At 53.4% G+C, this 17,413-nt stretch overlaps 1 protein-coding gene across 1 annotated transcript in view; it reads left to right on the forward strand.

The window, feature by feature from the left end:
• The window catches only part of Foxk1 (forkhead box K1), a 59,339-nt gene extending 48,791 nt beyond the window's left edge, over positions 1 to 10,548 (forward strand). The window contains exons 3-9 of the mRNA XM_076923545.1: positions 213 to 369; positions 2,578 to 2,724; positions 3,855 to 4,048; positions 6,057 to 6,223; positions 6,322 to 6,606; positions 7,891 to 8,115; positions 9,032 to 10,548. Coding sequence (XP_076779660.1) covers positions 213 to 369; positions 2,578 to 2,724; positions 3,855 to 4,048; positions 6,057 to 6,223; positions 6,322 to 6,606; positions 7,891 to 8,115; positions 9,032 to 9,312 — 1,456 coding nt within the window. The 3' untranslated portion in view covers positions 9,313 to 10,548. The remainder of the gene's footprint in view (positions 1 to 212; positions 370 to 2,577; positions 2,725 to 3,854; positions 4,049 to 6,056; positions 6,224 to 6,321; positions 6,607 to 7,890; positions 8,116 to 9,031) is intronic.
• The last annotated feature ends 6,865 nt before the right edge of the window (positions 10,549 to 17,413 follow it).

The following is a 17,413-nucleotide window of genomic DNA, read 5'->3' on the forward strand; positions in this document are numbered from 1 at the left end:
GCCTTGGCCTCAGAGGAGTAAAGCATGTCTGTCCTCTCTTGGGTTCTTTGGTTGTATTTCTCCAGCTTTCTAAAGCTGGTCACCCTGTGATGTTGCCAGTAAGACAGAAATAACACCTCCCTCCATCCATCATCCATTGAGATTCCGAGACAGTGTCCCCACCCAGAGGCCTTCTTCCCAAGGTCTCTGACTGTGTTTTTTCTTCTCTTTAGTGTCCCCAATTCCTGTCCAGCAAGTCCTCGAGGGGCTGGGTCGTCCAGTTACCGCTTCGTCCAGAATGTGACCTCTGACCTTCAGCTGGCCGCAGAGTTCGCAGCAAAGGCAGCCTCTGAGCAGCAAGCAGACACGTCTGGTGGGGACAGCCCCAAGGTGTGAACCTCAGATTTGTTGTTATGGTAACCAAGACTCTGAAGCAAATGTCCTGAGAATGGCTCAGTTGGGGTATTCAAGGTTATAGCGCATGGCTGTGTTGAAGGATCTGTCTACCCGTGTGGGTACCCATGCCCAAACGTGAGCTGGAGTCCTGTCCCATTGCAGTGAGCTGGAGTCCTGTCCCATTGCAGTGAGCTGGAGTCCTGTCCCATTGCAGTGAGCTGGAGTCCTGTCCCATTGCAGTGAGCTGGAGTCCTGTTCCACTGCAGTGAGCTTGAGTCCTGACCCATTGCAGTAAGCTGGAGTCCTGGCATTGCAGTGAGCTGGAGTCCTGTCCCATTGCAGTGCACTGGAGTCCTGACCCATTTCAGTGAGCTGGAGTCCTGGCATTGCAGTGAGCTGGAGTCCTGACCCATTGCAGTGAAAGTCCTGTCCCATTGTGCAGTGAGCTGGAGTCCTGTTCCACTGCAGTGAGCTGGAGTCCTGGCATTGCAGTGAGCTGGAGTCCTGTTCCACTGCAGTGAGCTGGAATCTTGGCATTGCAGTGAGCTGGAGTCCTGTCCCATTGCAGTGAGCTGGAGTCCTGGCATTGCAGTGAGCTGGAGTCCTGACCCATTGCAGTGAGCTGGAGTCCTGTCCCATTGTGCAGTGAGCTGGCGTCCTGTTCCACTGCAGTGGGCTGGAGTCCTGGCATTGCAGTGAGCTGGAGTCCTGTCCCATTGTAGTGAGCTGGAGTCCTGACCCATTGCAGTGAGCTGGAGTCCTGTTCCACTGCAGTGAGCTGGAGTCCTGTTCCACTGCAGTGAGCTGGAGTCCTGGCATTGCAGTGAGCTGGAGTCCTGACCCATTGCAGTGAGCTGGAGTCCTGGCATTGCAGTGAGCTGGAGTCCTGTTCCACTGCAGTGAGCTGGAGTCCTGACCCATTGCAGTGAGCTGGAGTCCTGTTCCACTGCAGTGAGCTGGAGTCCTGTTCCACTGCAGTAAGCTGGAGTCCTGTTCCACTGCAGTGAGCTGGAGTCCTGTTCCACTGCAGTGAGCTGAAGTCCTGTTCCACTGCAGTAAGCTGGAGTCCTGTCTCCCACCCAGGGCCTTCTTGTTCCATCCACTGCTAGTGGAACATTTTCAGGGTTTAATAGTAGTCTTTAAGACAAATGACACATTTGTCTTTCTTTTCTACCCACCTCTTTTTTACGTTTTTCAAGACAGGTTTCTCTGTGTTACTCTAGCTGTTGTGGCACTTGCTCTGTAGATCAGACTGGCCTTGAACTCACAGAGATCCACTTGCCTCTGCCTCTCAAATGCAGAGATTAAAGGGGTGCACCCCCACCACCTGCCCCACTCACCACCCTCTTTTGATGGTACTGGGAATTGAACCCAGGAGTGATTCTTCAGCAGGCTATACCACCAACCCTCTTTTTGCTTTTTATTTTGGGGCAGAGTCTCACTAAATAGCCCCAGCTAGTTTTGAATTTGTGACTGTCCTGCCTCTACCTCCTCAGTGACCTTACAATGGTCTGTGCCACCAGACCAATCACATTTTTTTTTATAACTGTCTTTGTTCCTTTCCACTTGGTAGCTGCCAGTGTGCTGGGGAGTGAGAAACTCCAGAATTCAATGATTAAAAACCTGTTTTCTCTCCCATGAGGTGGGACTCAGCGCTTTTCCATCTTATTTTTTGAGGCAGTGTCTCACTGAACCTGGTGCTCACCCTGTAGGCTAGGCAGGCGGCCAGTGAGTCACTGGGATTCAGTGTGTGACATCATGTCTTTTCTTTTTCTTGGGTGCTGGGGACCCGAACTCCTGCTTCCTGCTTGCGTGGCAGGCTCTTTATGCACTCAGACATTTCCCCAGCCCCTCGATTTTGTTTTGTTTTTTTGAGAGACTCCTGTAGCTGAGGCCGGGCTAACACTCAGAAGTGCTGGGACCACAGCTGTGCACCACACCTGGCCAGAGGCACCATTCCGAATTCTTGTTGTTGTTTGGGGTTTTTTAGGTCTCAACCATAACCCAGGCTAACCTCAAAATCAAGATCCTCCTGCCTCAGCCTTCCAACAGCTGGGAACAGGTCCATTGTCCCATTGTTCAGCAAACATGTTGGTGAATGAGTCTGGCTTCCAGGGTGACTTAAAGCAGCCACTTTGGTCTGTGTCCAGAGTGGGTGGCCCGGGTGGGGAGTTGCTGTCTTATGTGCACTCTGCCCTCCAGGACGAGTCGAAGCCGCCATACTCCTACGCGCAGCTGATCGTACAAGCCATCTCCTCGGCCCAGGACAGGCAGCTGACACTAAGTGGCATCTATGCCCACATCACCAAACATTACCCTTACTACAGGACTGCTGACAAGGGCTGGCAGGTGAGGCCCTGGGAGCCTGGGCAGACCCCGTGCTTCACATAAACCCACAGTAAGGAGGTACCCGGGAGTTTCCCCAGGTGACGAGCAGTGTTACCTCAGTGTTGTGCTAGAGCCGCTACAGAGGTGTTTTCGTCTTGTTTCTGTACAAAGGTCCAAGTAGCCCAGGCTGCCGCTACAGAGCTGTTTTCGTCTTGTTTCTGTACAAAGGTCCAAGTAGCCCAGGCTTATCTCAAGCTTCTTACGTACCTAAGCACGCACCACCAGCTGGGCCACGTCCCGGCCCCAGAATGAATGCTTTTTACTGCTTTCCCCTCCATGCCTGCGTGTAAGGTTTTTTTAAGTTGTTTTTAGACAGTGGCCCGTGCTATAGCTTAAGCAGTCCTCCTGCCTCAACCTCAGCCTCTAGTGCTGGGATCACACTATGAGCCACCACTGTGACCTGATGGTGTCTGTGCTTCCTGCAGTGTAACCTCTGTGACTTTAGCCACGCAAACACATCATTTCAAGCAGCAGTTCACATGTGTGACTTCCGTGCATTTTATCTGTCTCGGAGGCTATGAGGCCTCTGCATTACATGTAATTGGCACAGATTGAGCTATTTGAGTCTTTTCTTTGTAATTCACATTCTCTGCTAGCTAACTTATCCAGAAGAACCTTTTGCTTCTTTTCTTTTGAGCCAAGGTCTTGTGTGGTCCAGGCTGGCTCTGAACTTTCTGCAGCCAACAGTGAACCTCCTGCATCCACTTCCTGAATGCTGACATTACAGAGTGCACTCCCTATGTCTGGTGCTGGGGATGGAGCCCAGGGCTTCCTGTGAGCTAGGCCAGCACTGCACCGGCTGAAACCAACCCCGGCTCCACAAGGAAATTTTTTGAGCCAAGGGCTCATTGTGTAGCCCAGGCTGACCCTGAACTCATGAGCCCCCTGCCTCCTCTCTCCTCCATTCCTGGGTTGATCTTGCACACTTCTCCATCAGTCTTCCACAGAATAGCAGACACTACCCTGTGCCCCACGTGTTCCCAGGAAGGGTGGTCACCTGCAGCCAGGTGCCTGTCACCAGTTCCTGCTGCTGTCACCAGATCTGCCTCTGGTGCCTGTGACCCACAGATATCTCTTTCTGTCGCCCACAGAACTCTATCCGACACAACCTCTCTCTTAACCGCTACTTCATCAAAGTCCCTCGGTCGCAGGAGGAGCCTGGAAAGGGCTCTTTTTGGCGAATAGACCCTGCCTCTGAAGCCAAGCTCGTGGAGCAAGCATTCCGAAAGCGGAGACAGAGAGGTGTCTCCTGTTTCCGCACCCCCTTCGGGCCTCTGTCCTCACGGTAAGCTCCCTGGCACTGTCTGGGTCACAACAGAGGACTGCGGTCCGTTTAGGGGGTGACTTCTCTTTGATTCTCAAGCTTTCTCTCTGCTGCTTTCTTTCCAGTCATGATTTTACATCCTCATCACAACTTCCCCTCCTCTCCCCTCCCCCTCTTCTCCCAGTCCCTCCCTCTCCCCTCCCCCTCTCCTCCCAGTCCCTCCCTCTCCCTGCCCTTCTCTCCTCCCAATCCCTCCCTCTCCCCTCCCTCCTCTCATACTCTCTCCCTTTCGCCTCAGAGAAGGCGGGGCCTCCCATGCATGTCCACCTGCCTTGGCATTAGTTGTAGGACTAGGTGCAGCTTCTCCTGTTGGCTTGCTTGACAAGGCAACCCAGTTAAGGGAAGGGGATCCAGGGGGAGGCAGCAGAGTCAGAGACAGTCGCTGCTCCTGCTTCTGGGGAACACACTAAGACCAAGCTGCACGCTCGTTACATATGTGTAAGGGGTCTAGGTCTGTCCATGTATGCTGTCTGGTTGATGGTTCTGCCTCTGTGGGCCCCTATCAACCTAGGTTAGTTGACTCTAGGTGTTCTTGTGGAATCCTTGACCCCTCTGGCTCCTTCAATCCTTCTTCCCCCTCTTGGCTGGGTTTTAACTCAAGACAAGATCTCACTTTGCAGGCAGGTTGGCCTTGAACTCGTGATATTTCTGATGGCCTTGCAGGCATGTACTATGATGCCCGGCGTGATACCAAGCTCTCAGAGTTTGGTGCTTCTTGATGCAGTCAGTGAGGTGGCCACTGGCTGCTTCCGTAGTGTGTGTAGGAGGCTGAGCCAGCCATAATCTGTCCAAGGGCAGGGTCCCTGAGCTTTTACTGAATGGCCAGAGGCCCTCCTGCTGATGTTGAGACCTTGAGCTCCCTCTGCTATTAATGGAGCCGTATTGGGAGCATTGGGAGCATAACTTGTCTGCTGGCCGCAGAATTGGATGGACGGACTCCACCACTAATAGCTCCACTGGGCCGTGCACCTGCCTGGCAGGTAAAGGCTATTTGGACAGTTCTCTCTGACCGCTTGTGGTCCACAGGAGCCAGTACTTCTAAGGACAGCTGTTGAGTCTGCCTGTGGTTACCAGCAGATGAGAGACTCCTAACTAGCATGGGTCATGTGGCCAGCAAATGGCAGGCACTCTCAGGACTACAGGACAGCAGAGCCTAGTACTTCTGACCCAGTGTCACCCTGAGCCTGGGCGGGGCTTCTTGGGTAGGAGTGCCTGCGTCTGCACTGCCCTCTGGTAGTTCTTAGACATCATAGACACCATCGTGGCCATCCCATAGCAGCCTAGGTTTTGTATAGTACCGGGATTCAATCACCAGCCTCATCCTGGTAGTGCAAGGCCAGGCTGGCATTCCACCACTGAGCTGCACCCCAACCCTGTCTATTTCACTTGTCACTCTGAGTCAGAGTGTCCAGACTGCCCTTGAGCTCATCCTGTAGCCCAAGCAGACCTTGAGCTTTAGATCCTCCAGCCTCCGCCTTCCAGGTAGCAAGGATGACAGGCCAGCATCTGATACCTGCCAAAAGCTTTTTCTTTTGACATAGGCTCCTGGAGGGTGGCAAGACCTTTTAGGCAGTGAATGCTTCAAAGTATGTGGTTGCTAGGAAGCAGTCCGTCCTCCACTCCTCAGCCTGTGTAATGGGACACCTACCTATCCAGCTTTCCACTAAGTGCAAATAGCAATGCTGGGCCTTCATCACCAGGGAAAACCTTAGGGACCTCCTGCAAGTATGGCATGGACACATGGGGAGATGCAGGGTGGATCCCAGGAAGTACGAGACAGAGACATGTGAGGTGCACCTTAGAAATTGTTGGGCAGAGGTGGTGGTGGATGGTCTGTATTCATAGAATCATTGGATCAGACGTAGGGGCAGACATAGGATGTGTCTTAGGAATTGTTGAATGTGGCATGGGGGTGGATGTGAGTGTGCTTTGACCACCTCCACCTTGGTGTGTCTCTTTCTCTTCTCAGGAGTGCTCCAGCTTCACCCACCCACCCTGGACTAATGTCCCCTCGTTCCAGTGGCCTGCAGACCCCAGAGTGCCTGTCTCGGGAGGGCTCCCCCATTCCACATGATCCCGACTTGGGGTCAAAGTTAGCTTCTGTTCCAGAATATCGCTATTCCCAGAGCGCCCCAGGTAAGACACAGGTTCACCCTCTTCCTGGATGTGACAGACTGGATGTGACAGGCTGGATGTCGCTCATCCACATCACTGTCCTCTGTGTCATCCTGCAGGCTCCCCTGTCAGCGCCCAGCCCGTGATCATGGCTGTCCCTCCCCGACCTTCCAACTTAGTGGCTAAGCCTGTCGCCTACATGCCAGCTTCCATAGTGACCTCACAACAGCCCTCAGGCCACGCCATCCATGTGGTCCAGCAGGCCCCCACCGTCACCATGGTGAGGGTGGTCACCACCTCTGCCAACTCAGCCAACGGGTACATCTTGGCTAGCCAGGCCTCAACCGGGACCTCCCACGACACAGCAGGCACAGCCGTGTTGGACCTGGGCAACGAGGCTCGAGGTAACATGACCGCAGCTGCATCCCAGCAGGGTCCCAGCACAGTTGTCACTGTTAGGCAGGGTGAGCCTGGGCCAGCAGGGAGGTGGATCTTGGATGAGGACTTAGTTCTCCCTTCACTGACAGAGCACAAGGCTCTTTATTTCAGTTTTGTTTCATTCAAGGGGACATTCAGGATGCAGTCCTAATTTACTTATTTAGAAGATTGGTTTTATTATTATTTTGTGTGTATGGGTGTTTTGTGTCTGTACCACAGTGTCTGAAGAGGCCAAAGAGGGGCATCAGATACCCTCAAACTGGAGTTGACAGTTGTGAGCCACTATGTGGATGGCCTTAACCACTGGGCCATCTCTCCAAGCCATTTATTTATTTTTAGACAGTGTCTCAATATGTATCCCTGGTTAGGCTGGCTTCAGACTCACTGTCACCTTGCTTCAGCAGTGCCGAGGTTACAGTCATGCATCCCTTGTCTAATCATACATCCCATGTCCAGAAGAAATCTGGCCCTAGGGAGCTATGGCGTAGGCATTGGAGGCACGCTCAGTCTTGTGAAAGGCAGCCTCAGAGCTCCCGGGAAAGTGGTGACCTCTGGGTTGTTATCCCCACGGGGGACCCAGTTCAGTATTATCTCTGTGCTGTAATATTGTCATTCTAGAGACTGGTTTGGCCCGATGGTTTAGGCTTATTTACCCAGCGTGGGCTGCTCGGCAAACCCAAGGCCAGCCTGTGTAATTTAACTGGACTTCGTCTTTTACAAATTAAAGGGGGGTGGAAAGGGGCTGGGGATGAGGCCCAGTGGCCTCCCAGAGAGGATCAGTGCCTCGTGCCACCAGGAACAACAGGGCAATAGTAATTACAATCATAGAAATGACGTCTCCGCAAAAGAGACGGTCACAGCCCTGACAGCAAACTGCCCCATTCCAGACGATACATTTTGCCACACAGATTAAGTTTGGGTTGGTTGTAGTTGAAGGTATAATTATGACTTTATTTATTTTCATTTTGGTTTTGGTGTTTGTGACAAAGTCTTGTGAAGCCCATACTGACCTTGGACTCGCTCTGTAACCAAGGATGACTTGAAATGCTCGATTCCCTACCTCCATTCCCAGCATGTTCTAAAGCTCTGTTAATTTAAACCTGTTTTAATGTTCTAAAGCCCTGTTAATTTAAACCTGTTTTCAAGGATTTTCTTGGGAAGCTCTCTCCCAGTGCCAACCTCATGCTGGGCAGTGGTGGGACTCCGTGGCTGTGGCCATGTGTGATTCTGACTCGCTGTCTGCCCCACAGGTTTGGAAGAGAAGCCCACCATAGCGTTTGCCACAATCCCTGCAGCCAGCCGGGTTATCCAGACAGTCGCCAGCCAGATGGCCCCAGGAGTCCCTGGACACACAGTCACCATCCTACAGCCGGCTGCACCGGTGACTCTCGGGCAGCACCACCTTCCAGTTCGGGCTGTCACTCAGAATGGAAAGCATGCTGTGCCCACGAACAGCTTGACTGGCAATGCTTATGGTGAGGCCCCAGCCTGTCTTCAGCCTGAACCCAGCACTGGGGACCTGCTCTGAGGCAGTGCAGCTCAGGGGAGCACCTGCTTTCCCATCCACTCGGGTCAGTGTCCTGCGCACCTGCTGCGTGCCAGGCACTGAGACCATGCTCAGGAAGGAGCACCAGCAGGAGCACCAGCAGGATGACCCAGTGTTGGCTAGGGTGACAGTGAAGGTCAGAGGAGGAAGTCAGGCAGCTCACAGGGTGCGGCTGCTGACCAGGCTTCTTTGCGCCCAGGCATGGTAGTTATTTTTCTTGTTGCTATAATAAAATACCTGTTACCAAAAGCAACTTCAGGAAGAAAAGGAAGGGAGGGAGGGACGGAGGGAGGGAGGGAGGGAGGGAGGGAGGGAGGGAGGAAGGAAGGAAGGAAGGAAGGAAGGAAGGAAGGAAGGAAGGGTGGGTGGGTTTCTTCACTTTGAAGGTTCAGTCCAACATGGCTGGAAGGCATGGCAGCAGTCGGGAAGCAGAGGGAGAGGAAGCTGGTCCTCCACTTGCTTTTCACTTAGTCTTGGAAGCCAGCGTAGGATGGTGTCACTTGAGCCAGGATAGGTCTTCCCTCTTCGTAACCCTGATCTAAAAGCCCCCTCACAGACACGTGCAGAGGTTTGTTTCCATTGCAATTCTAAATCTCACTAAGGTGATATAAAGATTAGGCATCACAGAGGCACAAGAGGGGAGGGAGAGACATCTTCGGGGTGATGGAGGCAGCAGGGAAAAGGGCCCTGGGTCCAGTCGGGTGTCTGAATCCAATTTGCCGTAGGCAGGGAGAAGCCGCCATTGTGAGGAACAGAGAAAGAACAGTGGCTCTGGCTTTACTGCTCGGGTCAATTAGTGGTCAATTAGTGGTGACCCTTAAGTAACCTCTTCTTCCTACTGCCAGCCCTCACCAGCCCCCTGCAGCTCCTGGCAGCCCAGGCGAGTTCATCCACGCCAGTGGTCATCACCCGGGTATGCGAGGTAGGGCCCGAGGAGCCAACAGCAGCCGTCTCAGTGGCAGCTAATGCGGTGCCGACCCCAGCCATCTCCACTGCCACACCTGCCTCTTCCAGCGGGGAGCCTGAGGTCAAGAGGGCCCGGGTAGAGGAGCCCAGTGGGACAGGCACCACACAGCCCACAGCTATGGCAGCCACCGCCCCTCAGGGCCCGGGGACCGGCGAGTGAAGTGTCACCTGCAGAAAGGTGGAGTGAATCTCACGCCACAGGAGCCCTAGTGGCCAGCAAGCTGCATTCAAGGACCGAACGGAGAAGCTCTTGTGCAGGTGGCCGCCATGCTTGGACAACTTCCTTTTTATCTCCTGTCCTCCCTTGGTTTGAAACAAACACATAAACACGTTCAGACAACTTGATTGTATGAATCTGGGGGTTCTGTGTGTTTATTTACCCCTCTCTCATGCCATCGCCTCTCCCCAGTTCTTGGGGGAGAAGGTCTAGCCCAGCGCCTCAGGAATGGATCCCAGGCAGCACCCACAGCAAGAGCCTGAGCCCCAGGACTGGACAGAAGCACAGTGCAAGCCCAGGCTCCTCTCCTCGGGAGCAGGCCCATGGACTTCCTGTTTGTGACTGATCCAGGAATAGACCAGAAAACAAAGAACGGCAAGAACTTCCCAGCCACAGGCTAGGAGACAGAGCCCTCTCCCCAAAAGTGACAGAGGTCGTGGCATTAATTGGGGTCAGGGAGGTCTACTTTGGCTTTGGACCCTAAATGTTTCTTTCACCTAAATATTGAATCTGGGCTCATCTCAAACCTGAGACACACAGAGGGGCCCATGTGTCTTTGAGGGTCCCTTTTGTAGGCAACCAAGCAACAACAGGCCTGGACACTCACCCACACCAACCCCTGGTGAACATGCCGCTCTCCCCGATAACTCCAAGAAGGATGGGCGGCTCCCACGTTGATGTATCAAAGTGCTTTGGGTTGAAAGTCAGCCCAGGGCCAGTGCCTACAGCACTGGATGAGTCCAGAACTGCAAGCTACAAACAGATATCCAGGGAAACCTGAGCCAGCTCCAAGGGAAGTCTGTCGGCCACCCACTCAGCAGGGAGGATGATGGTGCCAGCAGAAGACAGCAGGGCATCTGTGATGCTCACCTCACGTGTTTCCTCCCACACAGTTTCCTGAGAACCCCAAGACCTGTTCAGTTTGAATATGGAAACCCTCTCTTCTACCCGAAGATGGGGTCCCTGGCCGTCATCCTCTGGAAAGGAAACTCCCTCTCCAGACAGCAGTCGGTGCCAAGTTTGATCACAGCTCAGCAGGAACCAAAGCATGGATGTCAGCTGAGGACTTGGACCTGGGGAGGTCCCTTTGCATGCTGGGAAAGCCAGCAGCACTTTAACATACACCAAGTCTCATGAGCAGGAGCCATCGAACGTCTCCCTCTGTGGAAATTAGAGTTGGTTTTGCAAAAGCAGTCACGGGGCCTGTGCGACAGGAGACATCAAGGCAGCCAGAGACTCAGTGTTGGTCCTCCTGGACGGTGATTCCTAAGCAACTGGCAACAGCTCAGACAGAGACCCCAGGAGAGATGGCCCTGTCCTTGGTATCAAATCACCTACCAGCCAGCCTCCTTTCTCTGCCTGGTGTTGGTCAGAAGAGCCCAGAGGGCCCTGTGAACAAAGAGCGGGCTGGACAAGCTGCCTCTGCTGGAAGGGACGAGACCTGGAGTTTCTGGTCACAGAAGAGCAGGTGATCAGGCTGGATAAGTCCAAGCTCCCCTGTATGGCTGCTGCCATTGAAGCCACCGGTCCCACACACACCAGGGGCCAGTGCAGAGGCCTGCCTCCTCTCTTGAGCTATCTTCCAAGCTCCCCAGGCAGTCATTTCTGTAGTACTAAGCTTCAAGCTGGAAGTAAGCTGTGTTTTGAAGGCCTCCTGCCTGTTGCCTGGGAGGTTTCAGAGGACTGGTGCTGGCATGATAGTGGCCGGGGGAGGGTTTTCCAGGTGGACCTGCCCTTGGAGTGGGCAGAGGGCCGTCTCACATCTCCCCTTTGTACCCAGCATGCACTTGTCTCTGTGTGCCTGGCCTGAGTGCAGGGTTAGGAAAGAATGAATGGGGAGGGGTTCTGAGTTGCCTAGGGAGCTGAGGTGACAAGGGATTCTGGTGCCAGCTGCTGATCGTCCCCTCCATCACCTTTACTCCAAGGCTGTCCATGGTCACCCTCTAAGGCAAATTAAGATTGTGGACGGGCATGGTAGACACTCTGTGCGGCCTCTGCATGGAACTGTGGGTCACCAATCGCCACATCTCTCATCAGGGCTCCTCAGTCTGGCCCTGAGCAGGTTGCTTTCTTGGTTCCTGAAACACTGTGGGCCCTATGCTCTGAGGCAGACCTCACCATTACCAGGGGGTGTGGAAGGATGTGGAGAAAGAGTGGGAACACACTGTCCCAGCTCCTGGCCTTAAGGCCCAGTTAGACAGTCTGAGCTAGAAAGGAGGACGCCAGTCTGCTGCTGCTGCTCGGGGGTAGATTTAGTCATCTACTGAGTAGCACCTGTGGCCTGTGCCAGCTTCTGCCCACAACCCATAGCCATAGACCCCAAAGAGCCAGTGCTCAGATCAGTGGTGCTTCCGTGAGCTCTGAGCCACCAGGTGGTGTTGAGCTAGCTCATCTGTGGATGCTAGAGCTGGAATCGGGAGCCAGGAGGGCCATGTCCATCTACTGTGTGGACCATGCTGGCAACCCTGGAGCACCCCACTAAGCCCTGGGTTGGGGGAACAGTTCAGAAACAGATATGAAGCTTGGTGACCTGTTCCACAGGGCACAAAGGGCTCCAGTCTCTGGCAGGGCTTCATCTGAGCTTGTCTTGTTTTGGTGAGTGTTCCTGGTAGACCAGGTACCTGACTGTCCATACATCTTCTCTCTTCTGCTTCATGTCCAGTACTCTCCAGACTCGTGCTGCAGCCATAGGAGGTCACCATGGTGACGGGAAGTGAAGGGACCCTGCCTGGGAGCTTGCCTGCTCACTGTTATTTCTCCCCATTTTTCTTCCTTCTCTCTCCCTTCCTTCCACTTCTCCCTTCCCCTTCTCTTCCTGTCTTTCCCTCCCTCCTCCTTGCCTCTTCTGTCTTCTCCCCATCTCAGCTTTTAGCCTGGCATCTAGGGCATGAGAAACATGTCTATACCATCAGCTTTTGAAGCCTTGCCTTCGTGCAAGGTGGTTGTCTGACTCCCTGTCCAGGAGGAAGCCCCAGGGACATGTCCCTCACTTTCTGCATTCTTAAAATCCAAGGACCCATCACCTCCCCAACGCATCCTGCACCAGGCCCGCCAGGGTTTGAGGTAGTAGGCACTGTTCATCTTTCCTCTGAAAGGAAAAATGGCCGTCTACAATATTCTGGGAAAGCTGGAAATGGGCAGAGCCAGGGGATGGGTCAGTGTCTTCCCTTATAGACAAGGGGACCCTTGGACAGTGGTAAAACACTGTAAGGTGGGGCTTAAGGGTCAGTTAAATGCAAGAAGGAATCCTTCCCCATAGAGAGGGACAGCTGATGGGTGGATCAGTACTATTATTCCTCAGAATCCTCAAACTTCACGTCACCCACATGGCATTGCCACCCTAGGCACCCTGCTCACCCAGTCCCTCCTTCCCATCCGAACTGCACAGTGCCTGCTTAGGATACATAGAAAGGGATTTGAGTCTGTTTTGGTGAAAGGGCGATGGCTCATGTGTGGGAAATATCACCTCCTGATCAGGAGTGGCAAAGTCACCACAGATGGCCACAGGGTACCCCTCATTTTAGGTCAGGGTGATGGAGCGGTCGCCTATATCCTCCCCTCCAGTCTCTCAGAATACCTCTGCTTAAAAGCAATGTTATAAAGCATAAGTCAAGCTGTTCCAAAGATCGCCAGTGCAGACACCGGCTTCCCGAGGGAAGGGCTTTGGCTTGCGGGGGGGGGGGGGGGGGGGGAGCATGGCCAAGGCCTTCCACCTGCTGCTTCAGTCCTGTTTCCTTTCATCTCAGAGTCCTTGCACCGACTTGCTTGTTGGGCTCTGGGCTTTTTGTTTTGTCCTTCGAGGGGAGAGCTAGGCCAGTGCTCTACCACTGAGCTGTAATCCCAGCCCTTTCGACGTTTTTAAACTTGAGATGGGGGTCTCACAAAGCTGCCCAGGCTGGCAAGTCCTCTTGCCTCAGCTTCCTAAATTTCTGGGGTAATGAGCCTACATGCTGCCATGGCCCAGCGCTGTTTGCCTTTTGTTTGTTTTTGTTTTTTTTGTTTTTTTTGTTTTTTTTTTTTCTGTACCAAAAGCTGCTACACTGGTGACACAGCAGGATGTGGCCTAGGTGCCCCCACAGACTGGCATGTGGCACCCACTTCCCATAGCCTGGGGACTGTCAAAGAGACCTGTTCCCGGGGTTGTCACTTCTCCCTCTCTCTCTGCCCTCCCCATCACCAACCCCTGAGGTCACAGATGCGGATGTTGTTTAAAGCAACACAGAGAGAGAATCCTTTGAAGTAAAACACAGCCCATTGCACTGACCTCCTTAGGGAGAACAAAGCTCCCTGAGCTGCCCTGGCTGCTTGTCCCACCTGCTCCTCTGCTCTTCACCACTGCCCCAAGCTTCCCTCCAGCAGGCCTCAGCTCTGCCGCTGCAGGAGACATGTTAGAACCTACTACCCCCATGGGGTCGGCCACAGCAGCCTGGCCAGGACTGTCCCTCAGATGAGGGCAGCCACATGCCTTCTCCAGAGGTACCACCTGGGTGTGAGGCAGGACAGAGGATTATGGGGGGAGCGGGGAGTGGCCAACTAGAGGGAGAGCAGTTTGGCAAGAGCTAGGGGGAGGTGAGCTGGTGGGACTGGAGGCAGAGGCCTGCCTCACCCCATCTTAGCCCTTACAGCTGGTGCAGGCAGTGGTAAAAAGCTGATCCCTTGGTGAGAATGTCTGTCTGTCTCTCTCTCTTTCTCTCTCTCTGTAAATACTTCACTCAGAGTGCTTCAGTCACACTGAAAAGCAGCATGTGTGTTTCTGGGCTAAGCTGTCAAACACAGGCTGCCTAGGCCCTCCAGGACCACTTCCCCCCAAGCCCTTGTCTGCACCCAGGCCCCACCTTGTGGGAGTTAGAGGATTAGAAGAGCCTGCTGCTTTACCTCTGGGAACCTGGGCCTCAGGCACCCCAAAGCCTGAGTGCAGACAGTGGCCAGGCGTGGTCCACAACCCCTGTATGTGAAGCACTTGCCACCATTAGAGCATCCTCAGCGCTGTCCCTTGAGTCCCTGGGACTAGCTGACCCTGCTAGAATGAGCTCTGTGACCCACTAAGTGTTCGCATTCTCTGTCCTGTATGTATCCAAATGGCACCTTGGCTTCTGAGTCTGAATCCGCTGGTTTAGAACTTTTGTTTTTGATTGGTAAAACTGGGAATTCAAAAATCTAACATCTTCAATATGGTCCCCCTCTCGCATCTTCTCTTAAGGTCCTTTGGGGAGGGGCATTTGGGATCGATCCCTGAGAATACCTTAGCTTGATTCCTGAGCTGGGAAAGGTGGTGGGTGCGGGAAGGGGTGGCCCCAGCTGTTTCCAGGTCTCTCCTTGGATTCTGCTGTGTTCTGGGGGGGGGGCGGGCAGCAGCTGTGCACGTGCGAGGGAGGGGCTAAAGCCAATAGTGAGGTGGTTCTTTTTCTTAACTGAATGATAATTCTGTAAAAGTAATTGGGTGGGGGGAGGGTGTTCAGGGAGTATGTGTGTGTGCGCGTGAGAGAGCATGTGTGATTTTGTTTTGTTTCGTTTTTTACAGTGGCTGTCAAGTATTTTCATGATATGTTTAACACGTAGTGCTTTAAAAGCAGTGGTACCCAATATGTGGGAATCCCAGTTCCAGAGATGGGAGTGCCCCACCTCAGTGAGCGAAGGTCCCACTCTGGAGGGATAAGAAAGGCCTGCGGACCCCACACCAAGCAGCAACACCTGGGCGTTCATTTCAAACGGGATACAGTATTTTTTTATAACAGAACCATCCTTTTTTTAAAAAAAAAAAAGTTTTGACACCTGAATGTGATTTCTAACTATTATTAGACGTTAATGTTTTAAAGCTATAACAAAGTAGAAATTTCTACTTTCTTTTTCATTCATTTGAACTGTTCTTTTATCTATTCGGTTGTTGTATGTGGGTGGGGGAGCTCTGTTTTCTCCTCTTAGCATCTGTTTCTATAACCAGAAATAAAAATTATATATTAAAGAGATGTACCCAAGGGTGTGCGTGGTCTCTGGGAGTGACTGACTGTGGAGGGCAGACAGACCAACCAATGGCCTGGACACACACTCCTGCTCCTGGGAGGGAGAGACCTGACCCCCAGGTGTTTCCAGCATGGGGGCGGATGACCAGGGACTCTTGTTTTCCATGCCTCCCAGGTGCCCAGTCCAGGAAGAGTCCTGCAGGTGTCAGTGATCTAAGACTGTTGAGTCCTCTGTCAGTCGCCTGAGCTCTGAGCATACAGAGATGGTAGACAAATGGCAAGAGGTAGCCCATCTCTCCCTGACTTTTGACACAGGTCCACCACCAGGCCAGGGTGTGTCTGCAGGTGCCTGTGTGTCCTAGTTACTTGCTGGTTGGTTTGAAGAGACACCATGGCTAAGGAAGGGGGTGGGGGGTGGTGGCATTTAATTTGCAGCTCACAGTTCCAGAGGGTCAGAGTCTATGAACATCATGGCAGGGAACATGGCAGCAGACAAGCAGGCATGGGTTGGAGCAGCAGCTACAGGACAGAGTGAGCTAACTGGGAATGCTGTGGGCACTTGACCGCAGGCCACGCCTCCTAACCCTTCCCAAACAGTTCCACTGACTGGGGTCAAAGCATTCAAGTATATGAGTCCACGGGAGCCGCTGTCACTAAGACCACCTCCCCATAGCTGCCTCAGTGGCCCTGGCAGACATCCTGACACTCAGCCGGTGAGAAGCAACCCACTTCTCCCTCTTTCTGTGTACATGTTCTTGGGTGTGACTGCACATGTGTGTGCACCTGTGTGTACATTTGTATGGAGGCTGAGGACAACCTCAGCTGCTGTTCCTCAGGTGGCGCACTCGTGTGTGCGTGTGTGCGTGTGTGCGTGTGTGTGTGTGTGTGTGTGTGTGTGTGTGTGTGTGTGTGTGTTTTCACATGTAGAGGCATAGGCATGCACTGGCCACAGGATACACGAGCATATCCGAGGACAACCTTCAGGTGCCCACCCTCATCATTACACCATGTTTGAGACAGAATCTCTTTACCATTACGTAAGCCAGGCTAGCTCATCTTCTGGCCTCAGGAGATTCTCCTGTCTCCTCCATCTCCTGTGGGTGTGCTGGGATTACAAATCCTTACACTCTGTGGGTTCTGGGGACCCAAACTCACCCTGTCAGGCCTGTGTACGTTCATGTGCTGAGTCATCTTTCTTGCCCTACCTTGCAAAGTAAACTAGGTTAGCCGGCTGGTCAGCAGCAAACCCCCGGGATACTCCGATCTCCACTTTCCCAGTGCTGGGATTACAAGTGTGGGCTTTGTTTTCACATGACCTCCCAGGGATGGAACTCAGGTGCTCGCTTTACTAATTGAGCTGTCTCCACTTCTGCCCGTTTCTCACTGAAGCCTCGCTTATTCTAGGTCATGGGCACTAGTTATTGACAAGAGCCAGAAAGACGCGGACCCAAGTGTCTTCCCACCCCCCCCCAACCCCTCCCGTGACAGCTTCTCAGTCTACTATCAATTTCCTTTTTCTGTGTGTAAAATAGGCACCCTCCCCCCAACCCAAATGGCTGAATGGTGCCAAGGCCTCATCTCAAAACCCAAGGCTAGTAAGACACTCTATTTTTGCAGCAGGGGGCCTGAATTTATAAAAAAACGTGTCTGCCACACAGCTTTTGCTAAGGATGTTGTCTACCACCGAGTCATGCCCCCGGCCCCTCACTTGTGTAAATCTAGGTAGGCACCCTACTGCTAAACTATGTGCCTAGTCTCTCCAGGCCTAGAGTCTACCACTAGCAGTTCCGGGATCAAAGAAAATTGTTCGGGGCCAGGAGCTCTGGGCTTCAAGGACCACGGTTCCGTGGCTCCCTGGCGGCTGGCTGACGTGGATAGATGCTGGCCGGGAATCCGCTTCTGTACTGCAACCCTTTGGCCAAGGCCCCCGCCCCGCCCACCTGCCGCAGGACCGGAAGCTGGTCTGTCCTTGGGGGGGGGGTCCTCCCGCCTGGTGTGGCACCGGAAGCCGGCAACTAGCGGTCCAGATTCTCCCACGTGACGCAGCCAGGATGTGGGAGGGAGGAGGTGGGGTGAAAGAGGCT

The sequence above is a fragment of the Arvicanthis niloticus genome, chromosome 24 (assembly GCF_011762505.2).
Source record: "Arvicanthis niloticus isolate mArvNil1 chromosome 24, mArvNil1.pat.X, whole genome shotgun sequence".
NCBI classification, from domain to species: domain Eukaryota; kingdom Metazoa; phylum Chordata; class Mammalia; order Rodentia; family Muridae; genus Arvicanthis; species Arvicanthis niloticus.